We start from the raw sequence: 12112 nt of genomic DNA on the forward strand, positions 1-12112 counted from the left end.
GTTACACAGTTAGAAGCGCGTTAACAGTCGTAGCAGTTAATTCGACAGTTCAGGGCGGGGAACCTCAGACTCGACTGGTACATCCCGAGGTGAGGCGATAAATCGGAGGTAGACTCAATGACACTCAAGGCCGAAATCTTCCCTCTAGAGGACATAAGAGGAAGTGCAAAAGAGGCCCTTTGCTTGTATGACAACAAAATAACTCCTGACGCACTGGCGCAATGCTGGAATTCGGAAATGAAAAACGAATGAGCCGGAATATTTGAATTTTGAGTATTAGTTCATTCGTGCATTACCTATATTGCTGTTCATACCGTTCATGCTCTCGTTCAAATGTAAAAGAGACATTCGCCGTTCACCCCTTCATTCACCATCATAGAGAGCAGGGGGGCTCACACTTTTTAGCTTGTGAGCTACTTTTAAAATTACCAAATCAAAACGACCGACCAACACTTAATGAATTATATATGTTAAATACAATATTATATACCCTATTTTCCGCACTATAAGGCGCACCTAAAAGCCTTTAAACTTCTCAAAAAAAGCGCCTTATAATCCGGTGCGCCTCATATATGGATCGATATTGAGCCGCAAGAGGTCTCGCAACTACGGGAAGCAGCCGCCGACCCCATTTTCTCCCGTGGAAGAAGTAGCGTACGGCGCATGCTGGGATATATTACGGCAAGAACAATGCATTTTCATTTCCATTTGTGTGTGTGTTTGTGTGCGTGTTGCCGAAGTAGCAGCGGTAAAAACGGTAAAGGATCAATTCCAGTCCCACACCTCTTGTGTGTGTGTATTAAGACCCCAAAATGGATCCTTTCAATAGACACGCTTACGACGCAGAGTTAAAACTCAAAGCGATCGGTCATGCAGTAGAACATGGGAATAGAGAAGCATGGAGAGAATTCAACATAAACAAATCAATGGTGTGGAAGTGGAGGAAGCGACAAGATGACCTGCGCCAAGTAAAGAAGACTAAACAGAGTTTCCAAGGCAACAAAGCGAGATGGCTACAGTTAAAGGACAACTTGAACAGTGGGTTGTTGAACAGAGAGCAGCAAGTAGAAGTGTCACCACGGTCACTATTCCAATGAAGCCAACAGTGCTAGCATGTGAACTTAACATCAATTAATTTAGAGGCGGTCCTTTCTGGTGCTTTCGTTTTATGAAAAGTTGGAAATACACTGTTTGAACGTAGGCGGCGCAAATATCAGTAAGAGCTATCGGTACGTACGGTACTGTATTGTGGGTGCACAACTTGTTTTGGGAGTGAATGGAATTGTCAGAACATTGGTTTGTATTCTATTAATAAAGTTCGACTGACTTATCTGATTGTTTTGTTGACATTCCCTTTAACGCAGCTCTATTTACTGGATGCATAACGCAACCCCAGCCACTACTGTAGCTTCTATCATATGCACCTTATAATGCAGTGCGCCTTATATATGATTTTTTTTTTAAAATAGGCCATTCATTGAAGGTGCGCCTTATAATCCAGTGCGCCTTATGGTGCGGAAAATACGGGGATAAAGTATATATATATCCATCTATCCTCCGCTGCTTGTCCTGCACTATCCCAGCTGTCAACGGGCCAGAGGCGGGGTACACCCTGGACAGGTCACCAGTCATGCCAGTCAATTGTAGAGGCCACATACAAAGACAAACAACGTTCACTCATTCATTTGGGCCAATTTTCCAAATTTTTTCCAATCAACCTGCAAAACGGAGAACCCACACTGACACGGGAGAACATGCAAATGCCTCCCACAGAGGATTGAACCAGGGTAACTTGCATAGCAGTATGAACATGTATGGCACAATACAATACTGTACATGCTTGGACCCTTTACCTTAATTTGACGATGTCTTGCACTGAATTTAATCATCCAGGGTTGCATAGTCACACTTACGCCTGATAGTACAGTGATCCCTCGCTATGACGCGGTTTACTTTTCACGGTTTCGCAACTTCACGAATTTGCATCGTGCATTGTGTTCTGCATTCTGATTGGCTAAAGAGTCACTCCGCTTCTTCTCTACCTGTGCGTCAATAACGTTGCAGTTTAATATGTACACATACGTAAAACAGCTTGCCAAATTTACATTACGTACGTGCAAATTCTCTTGCAATTTGGAGTTTCGCTATAATCCATAATGTTGACAAAACGCTCTGGACCGACAAAAGCACCTTGCAGGGCCCAAAAGGCAGTGGAAGATGCTATCTATCGCAGATGAAGTTAAAGTTCTGGACATGCTAAGGGAAGGTAAAAGCTGTGCGGCTGTAGGTCGCAATTCCGGAATTAATGAATCTTCCGTTCGTTACATAAAGAAGGAAGAAAAAAACATAAGGACGACAGCAGCAATGTATAATAGTGTATTTAATTGTCTAATAATTGTAAAAAAAATTAAAGGTTTCTACTTCACGGATTTTGCCTATCACGGGTTCTTTTTGGAACGTAACCCCCGCGAAAAACAAGGGTAGACTGTATTATCGAGATCTCAGATTGGCTGTACTGGATGTCAGTCAAGCTCCAAATTTTAGCCTAACAGCTATAAAATACGCAACGCGTAATGTAGTGTATATTTTTGTAGGAAGAGCTTTGAGATCGACCCGTGCTGCCTTTTTTGATTCCATGGGTAGATCGTGATCCATGTATCGGGTCTCCGATAAACCTCCTGCATGCTACTGGAGAACCCGGCGGGAACGGGGAGGACATGCAAGCAGGCAGAGGCGCTAACCACCGCTCCACTGTGCCGCCAGATTTTGTTTCGTGAACCACGAAACGAAATAAAACAATCAAAATCCCTGTTTTTTTCCCTGACGCTGGATTTTGCTCGTCTGCATCGACACCTTGGAACGACCAAAATCGAGTTACCAGGACCGACTCTTCTATTTACGACACTTTCTGATTTTGTTTGATATTTACGCATCAGATTTATTGACAGCCAATTTTTGCGCTTGCCCAGCACAGCCACCTGCATCTTACCGTTCAATAAATCCCGGCTTCTCCCCTGGTTTCTTTGCTCCAGCTCAGGTTTCAGTGATTAAAAGCAGCCGTTTATCACAGAATCTTGCAGCGAGGAGTTCAGCCGTACATCCCGAACTCCTACTGCAGACTCTGTGAGAGGTTCGAATGCGATCCGGGGCCCCCCTGATGAAAATCGATGATTTAGCGGCGGCTCGAGAAGCTGAAAAGCTGAGACTTGGGTCTCCAGCAGTCTGATCCTCGGGAGGGAGCAGCGGGTTCCCGCTCCTGCCGCTGTCACTATGGCGAGACCCCGGATTAGACCTGTGCCCGATCGGTGTGTGTGTGTGTATGTGTGTGTCATCACTCCAACATGGCCGCCACTGATATTTAATCAAAGCGCTCTCAAAAAGATACAAAACAAACCGCGACCGCTGCTTCTGCCATCTTCTCATCTCATATGGGGGCGCGGTCCGGCGGTAGCTCACCACCTCTGTATTTTGTTGCGTGCGATGGAGAAAACATCCAAGCCCAAGGCCACACCACGTACCTATTTTGAAATTCAACGCCCCCTCCTCCGTGTTTTTAGGTTTTCCATGCCGTGTCACACGATCGCCGTGTGTGTGTATGTGTGTGTGTGGATGTAAACCCTCACCCTGGACTTCTCCTCCAGGCGGGTCATCATGACAACGGTGGAGGTCCTCTGCTCCCACACCAGCCTCCAGAAGTCACTCAGCGTCTCGGGCAGCGGCCCCTGGGTGGCGATGTAAGCGTTCTGCTTCCTGTAGCCGTCAATGTAGTTGGCGTTGATATAGTCGCTGCCGGGAACCCCTGCAAAGGAGAATTGGGGGGGGGGTGAGGAAAGCCTGCAGTCGGCATCCTGGAAAATGGACAAAAAAAAAGCGGCCTTACCATCGACGGGCGTGAGGATGACTCTGGAGTGGTCGTAGGCGATGACATTTGCATAGCGGTTCTTTGGCTTGTTGACCTCCAGGTTGGAGTGCTCCCATGTGAACTGCTGCCCCGGATCGATGGACTGACATGCGGAGGCGGGGGTTAGGAACGGCGGCGGGAGAGAGAAGAGCTTGATTAAAAAAAAAAACAAAAAAAACCTGCGTGCGTTTTTTTTTTTTCTTTTTTGTTGCTGTTTTTCAGTTCGGAGGCGTTTCAATCAATGCTACACGGACGCTAAATCAGTCATCTGAAAAGCCCTGGGTGATGTTGACAGAGTCTGGACGCCGCTATCATCCCCGCCGGCCTTCCACTTATCGCCTCACAGCCTGGACAAAGAGCAGACTCTGTCATGATTGGAGAGGCCGTCGCCGGCGCAGATGCACGGCGCGTCGCCCCAGGATATGGTGATACAGTCCGGTGCGTGCGCGAGAAACCCAAAAATATATTGCCTTTTAAAGCACATTCTAGCTATACAAGTTTCTTTTCAAACAAAAAGGTGAGCTGAAGCGCCCTCCCAGTCCACTGGGTCCAAATGAGACCAACAAGATGAGAAAGCAATTTGGAGAAACGGCTTCGTTCATCCTTTCCAGCATTATCAATACCGACTATTGGCCGCTCCTTTTTTTAAGTGCTTTGAACATTGCGGCTTAACAAATGCGGCTGATTTATGGATTTTTAGGGGCTAATGAGCTTCAGGCTGCCAAAATATTTAGCCTTGTCACATCTGACCAATGAAATTACACGCAGACACCGCCGAACACGCGATTTTAGTGGTTTTAATGCGCAAAGATGAAGATGGCAATCACTTTTCCTGTTAGGCTACTGTATTTTTAATTTTGTTGTAAACCAGATAGGCACTGTGTGGAAAAAAAATGATTTAATTAAAAGTTAAACATATCTTTCTACGTAAATATCTCATGCTATAAATGGATACTTGCAGCTTCTAGACAAGTGTGGCCTTTATATGTACAAATGTTTTATTCTTTTCAAATATAGTGAGTGCGGCTTATACTCAGTTGCGCTCAATATGTATGAAAATTACAAAACAGCGTTACAAAACTTTACTGAAACACTGAAAGTTTCTTGAAACAGGGTTTCTACTTGCAGACGGACAGCACCATGCTTGATGAGCTCGCGTGTGTTCACAGCAGTTTTTTTTTTTTTTTTTAAATTGTCTCACAATCACGCTCGGCGATACGGGCGCGGGATTCTCGACACGCCGAAGATTGTTATTCCTGATTGACCTTTCACGCTCCCGCTACATATCTTACACCATCTGAAAAACAAACACACACACTCGTACACGCACATGTGCAGACAGAATGAACCTTAATATCCTGCCGCTGTTCTTCCAGAACGGCTGATGATACTGACAACGGAAAAAGAGGTTGAATGCACATCTTATTTAACAGCCTGTTAGGTAAGGCTTCCACCAGGCTGCGCTGACAAACCACTCCCATTACCGCTAATGCGCTAGGCCGGTGTGTAAATCAGTTACGGGGCATGTAGGCATAATCACACACACACACATGCGTGCACACATACTGTAGCAAACAGGTGAACACATAGAGCAACAACCATGCGTAAAGCACAGGGGTTACGGCTGTGTGTGTGTGTGTGTGTGTGTGCGTGCGTGTGTGTGGATGATGGAGGGGAAGTTCTGCACAGCAATCACAATTCACTGCGCTTTAATGCAAGTTTAATAACTTCTGAAGTGACGTGAACGTGACGAGAGGCGTTCAAGCAGGCTGGGAAAAATGGGTTTTCAATAAGGACAGGTTTATCCGTACAAGGCAATGATCACCGTGTTGCACTGTTTTCTAATCAAATTCTGGAATCTTACGGATCAATGGAACACTCAGGTAATCCACAGGAAGTCCTCAGATTGAGGGCCAGCACTTATTGAAGGAGCACTCTGACACACACTTACACATACACACTTGCTCACGCAAGCACATAGAGATGCTTACACTTATGTGAACGGAGACAAATACATGCATGCACACACAAACAAACAGAATATAACAAAAACACACACGCACGCATACACACACACATACGCGACTCACACATGCTCACAAACAAAAATAAACGTACACACGTAAAAAAAACAGAAACAAACACCCGTCACACGTATACACACACATTCGCACTTGCATAGATAAACATACAAACATGCTCACACGCACTTTTTTACAAAAATACTTGCCCACTTGCACGTACACACACACACCCACACACACAAGACTACCTCGACTATTACATAACTACTACTGCAATACTAATCCATCTGGCCATCGTCAGTGGCTTATCTTGCACTCAGGGTCGCGAGGGATGCTGGAGCGTATCCCTACTACTACTAATAATAATGCTAATTGAAAAAGTAATAATGATGATGACGATTATGCTTCTATTAATACTATTAATACTAATGATAATGATAATAATAATAATTACACTGCTGCTACTGCTGCTGCTGATTATAATTATTAGGATAACAATAGCAATAACAATAATGTAAAGTGATGATGATGATGATGCTATGTCTTACCTCTACTATTACCATGACTACTTTAACTAATATTACTATTAATGATAATCAAAAAAATATTGATGCTGCTGCTGCTGATGACAATGCTTATAACAATTATTTTGATAATAATTACAATTGAAAATTTAATATTAATGATTTTACAATAACAACAGCAAAAGCATTATTTTTAGTATAAATAATAATTATAACAATCATTATAATCATCTTCACTATTGTGTATTTTTGTTGGTTCCTGTCTTGCCCATTGGAAGGTACGTTGTGATGTACTGCGATTATAAGAGTATTTATTTGTGCTTTTATTTTGTCCTTTCGCGCACGATCCTTTATTTATTTACTCTGTTCCATTGATTTCTCCTTCACTTTATGTTAACATTTACACAGCCGCTGTTGTATCATGACTGTGAAATACTGCAGAGGGTTATTTTCTTTTTGTTGAAGCACAGCTTTACGATAGCTGACACCCCGACTATTTTCTGTGTGCCTTTTCTAAAAGCCCCCTTTCAAAATAAGTGCACAAGGGAGGAGAAGAAGCTTTCCTGGGCTGCGCAGAGGTGGAATTACCAAAATCCACCTGCCTATTCACATCGGGCTTGTTGGAATTAAAATTAAATAAAAATAAAAATCGCATCATGGTGTCGTGGTTTCTTCAAAGCGAAATAAATCAATGTTATTTTTTGTTTCCTTCAGCTCCTCCCCAATATCACACCACTTTCATGATGCTATGGTTTTCAGTGAAAGTCAGAATTATGAGGCAAATGATCTCTCCCTCTAAAATTACAAATCATTCCGCGGTGCAATATCAGTCAGAATAATCACCGCGGGATATTTCCTGGAAATTGCAATGGCCCGATTGCACAGTATAATTCCCGTATTTATTATTTCATATATCACATTTATTGTATCAGCATGTTGGAGGAAATGACGCACAGGGTTGCATTCGAGATTCTGGCGCCTCTGCAGGTGATTGAAATATAAGCTACGTGTCCCGTGTGGTGGGTCAGAGCTCGATGTGCAGGTAAAGGGCTGCGGTGTTTGCCCGACTAGCTTTGCAGAAAAGCTGGACCAGAAGAACAATAACTACAGACATACATACAGAATGAAATAATTTTTTTCTCCCTTTTTTCTATTCATTTAAACAGATCGGGGGGAATTGCAGCAGGTCCTTCCTATAGCCCTGACAACTTTAGCCCAAACAAAAGTAATGCTGAACGCACAAATGCTAATGCTAATGTTAAAAAAAAATACAAAAAATACAAAAAATGAAATCAGCAGTAGTTATAAAACGCATCGGCATGTTTAGTTAAGGGATGGCGTTTTGTGGCCGTCATGAAAACAAACAAACAAAAAAAAAAATGCTCCCAAAAATGACTGCAATTTGTTTCATTTCAAAATGTGACATTAAATTGAAAGATTATGGCGATCTTGTAACATCTAAATAAAACATGTTGAAATATTTTTGGCGTACTTTCTGCATGTGCCAGTAAAAGAAGGACAGCGCACAGAGAGGACGGCATTTTTGGTTTGCTTCCGGTGGATAATTTAAGTGTGTCTTTTTTTCATAAATACAAAAAGGACTCAAGTAGACATTGAGTATTTAGCTTAAAAGTTACCTTCAATCCAACGTCTTTTTTCGCAGTTGCATGCAAAAACGTAATTTCGTTTTCTCTGCAGTCGTTCAGAAAGAAATCAGAAATCTAAAAAAAAACTTTATTTGTTTTATTTGTCTCCCGGTGTTTTCTTTACTGTGGGGAAACGGGTCCAAATGGCTCTTTGAGTGGTAAAGGTTGCCAACCCGTGTCCTAGATGGTGCAGCTATCAACAACAATAAAAAAAATGCCTTTTTTAAAAGAAAATATTTAAAAGGAGCCTATTGCGCGGCGCTGTACAAACAAATATGGGAGAGGAAGCACTGAAGAGGCAAAACCGGTCACCTGTCAGTCACAGGGTTTTCAATGAACCTACTGACAGAATTTGGACTGCAAGAGGAAGATGGATTACCTGCAGAGAACTGAGGCGGGTAGGGAAGTAGACCTCCACAAAGAGAGATCCTTTCAGAGCCCCAGAACTATTGTGTGATTGATCAAAAATCTAAAGCGGTTGTTGTTCATGCGGAAAAGCGGCAATGTTGTCGTTGTAAAGTGATGGATAGGTTTTTGAGGATTGACAGTGCGAGAGGGTGAACACGATGTAACACGTCTAATAAGGCATATAGAGACGCGCGAATGGCTAGCTGTTCTCGGAAAGAGGTAGCCTGCACATCGGAGGGCGTCTGCCACAAACAACGGTGATACGCTTGCCAATTGGCCGATTTTCAGATTCCTCCAATGCTCGGTGTGTGTGACCTGTGGGAGGGTCCCATTAGGACTCCCCTGCAGTTTCAATGAGAACGCGAACTCCAACGCCGCCGTGGCTCAGACAGAAAAACATCACGTATATATTTTTCCGACGCCTCTCAACCAACCACCAAGCGGAGGATGTTCTTTTGAAAGGCTTTATGTGAATATAGCTGGCGAATTCACTCCCAGCCGTCGTGAAAAATGCATTTCCTGCAGCGAGCGAGAGCCATTTAAAGGCGTCTAGTGATGAGGAGCAGCCTGGAGGGGCAGTTAACCGCCTGGTATCTGCTTTAAAAGTACAACCGGGCCTCAAAAAAAAAAAAATATATATATATAAGTATCCATTATTGTGTAATGGAGGGATCTGGCGTTGCGGAGAACATATGCGTTATATGAAGTGATCTTCGATAGTGCAGAGAGGCAGGCTCATTCATCAGACGTAACAAGCTGTGAGATCTGCTGGCGGGACTCATTTTCAACGTGCCCATTATCAACTTTTCATTTCAAGGCCTGCTGCTCGCACCGCGGGCTAATGGCCGCTGGCCCTGGCGCTTTGGGGATGCGGGGGGGGCATGGTAGGCTGCTTGCGGGCCTGGAGGAGAAGGCGAGGGGTCGGATGCACAGCACCGCATGCAAAGAATTCTAATAGGGTGGTTTAATTTGGAAAAACACTTTCATTATACGTAGATGTATGTTTTGCATAAATGTAGGGTCCAGCCATAACATGGCTAAGCTATGCTATGGCTAAGAGCTGCAAGAATGCACACGCAATCATGGCAAAACACGAATGATGCGCATGCACACAAGTAGACACATGCAACTATTACTACTATTACTGCAACTTTTCTTGTTCCTCCTGCTACAGTAACTACTAAAAAACAAAAAAATATAATACTAATAATAATAGCAATTATAATAATTATGAGGATAATAAAGATACAACAACTACAACTACTACTACTGCCAGTAATAAAGTACTATTAAAAATGATGATGAGTCTGCTACTAATGATGAAGAGGAAGATAACAACGAAATAATGATATAATAACAATGATAATGATGATGACACGATGACTACTAGTACTACTATAACAAGCACAATAATACTAATACTAATAATCAATATACAAGTACTACTACTACTACAGCTAGTAATAATAATAATGATGCTGCTGCTGATGATGATGATGGTGATGGGGATAATAGTGATATAATAATAATGATAATGACACTATGACAGCAATAACTACTAGTATAAATACAAAAACAAAGATAATAATAAAAATACCACAACTACTACTACTACTACTAACAATAATTATGATAAGGATGACAATGATACAACTGCTACCACTATTACGACAGCTGCAAGTAATAATAATGAAGAAGAAGAAGATGCTGCTGCTCCTGATGATGATGAGGAGGATAATAGTGATATAATATAATAATGATAACGATGACACAATGACAAGTAGTAGTACCAATAAGGTAATGAAAATAAATCGGTCGAAAAAAACGTCTTATTTATATAAAGATGTATATTTTGCATAAATGTAGGGAGCAGCCATAACAAGGCTAGGCTACCAATGGCTAATGCTATAGCAAACAGTTACAGTGTCCAACGAAGCTGAAAAAAAGGAATACAAAATACGTCAAAACAATACAGCTGTGTTTGTGTGTCGTGGGTCTGCTTTATAAATCTCAGTGACTGTGTAATTACTCGTGCGCCCTCTTCCACAAACATCCATAAATGGAGGCTGACGTAGCCTTAATTATCTCATTTCCATATAAATAACAGTTTTTTTTATTCACTCTTAGGACGTGGCTATAAAATGATAGTGGGGACAAGAGAAATGATCAGGGAGCGCTAAAGGGGGAACTTTTTCTTCTAAAAAAAAGTGTCATTATTATTATTATTTGGATCAATATAACGTTCCGAGAAACCAAGACGTTCAGTGCAAAAGGCGCAAACAGGTCCAGCATTGGCTTCAAAAATTGTTACGAAAGGGTGAGTGATGACAGCGTGTATGTCTCACAGTGGGGTGGTTGGGGATTAACATGGAAGTGGCGACGATGTGGGCTGATTTATCTGACAGGAAGGCCTTGAGGAGGTCATATCTTCATTACCTCACTTTTTCAATCGGGGAGCTGCGAGGCTGGGACTTTCAAAATGAAATTTGGCTTCTAGAGAAATCGTCTTTGGAACCGACCGTTCCTCGTTCAATTCCCGGCTCCTCCTAGCGTGTCGAAGCGTTGTTGAGCAAGACGCTGAATCCCTAACTGCTCCCCTGGCGCTGATCGACGGCATGCCTACTGCTCATGGTTCGTCCATGATGGGTTAATTGCAAAGAACGAATTTTCCAAAGGGGATAAATTATCATTATTATTATTAAAGTTCACTCTCATTCACACCACCAGACAATTCAGAGGCCTGACTTGACCCGAGTCAAGGTTTTGGACTGTGGGAAGAAGGCGGAGAGCCTAAACAGAAAGACCCCACACAGAGAGAACCCCATTGATGAGTAGACCTGAACAGGCTCTTATTGATCTCGCGCCTCTTGGGAATTTCTCCCTGCTGCTTTATCGTTTTCTTTGGACAGTTTCTCTAATGCTCTACCCTCGGTGGTTCACTTGTCTCCGTTGTGCACAGTTATCGACCAACTGTCACCTTGCAAGAAGAAGAATATTTTATCAAGCGATGTTTGCTGATTTAGTATTTTAGCATGGATGCTAGCATACTTTTGACTTACGGCTAACTGCAACGCCAGTTGGCTGATCACTCTGATAGCTCTGGAAATTATACTTTAGAAAATGTGTTTGAATTCAGCCCAGGCGGACATTTTGAAATTATATGATTATACATTTCTTGTTATTCTGACTTTGACCCTCGAGGTCAGGAGTTGGCAACCCGCGGCTCTTTCATCTTTACACTGCGGCTCCGAGTGGCTTGGGAAAATAAATTATAAATATTTAACTGAAGTGTATTTCATTTGTGTTAATTCCTTTTTTTAAACGTTTAGTTCTAAGTTGGGAGATTATTGTGATCTTGAAATATTAAATAAAATTACATTCATTATTCTTCGCCGCTCAAAATAACGTCACACTCGCGGAAGCCGGTATACCAGCCAGCCGGTAAAGTCCCGATTTGCAGATGCTGTGCGCAGAAGTTCAGGCGCAGAAGTCCCATAAACCAGGTAAAATGAATATTTATGAAGATATTTTGCAAATAATTATTTTTTATTGTTTACGGACAGTGATTTTTTCCTGATTTGTTTTTGAAATTCAGGTCAAGGTTCCGCT

At 42.4% G+C, this 12112-nt stretch overlaps 1 protein-coding gene across 10 annotated transcripts in view; it reads right to left on the minus strand.

Annotated features, from left to right (window-relative positions):
- The window catches only part of ptprfa (protein tyrosine phosphatase receptor type Fa), a 316636-nt gene that overhangs the window by 31906 nt on the left and 272618 nt on the right, over positions 1-12112 (minus strand). For all 10 annotated transcript variants that reach the window (XM_086146258.1, XM_086146275.1, XM_086146249.1 and 7 more), the window contains 2 exons: positions 3881-4004; positions 3624-3799 (listed from right to left, as the gene is read on the minus strand). In XM_086146258.1, coding sequence (XP_086002384.1) covers positions 3624-3799; positions 3881-4004 — 300 coding nt within the window. The remainder of the gene's footprint in view (positions 1-3623; positions 3800-3880; positions 4005-12112) is intronic.

Source organism: Fistularia commersonii, chromosome 1, assembly GCF_037954325.1.
Source record: "Fistularia commersonii isolate RoL2024-O1a breed Wild chromosome 1, RoL_Fcom_v1.0, whole genome shotgun sequence".
Taxonomy (NCBI): domain Eukaryota; kingdom Metazoa; phylum Chordata; class Actinopteri; order Syngnathiformes; family Fistulariidae; genus Fistularia; species Fistularia commersonii.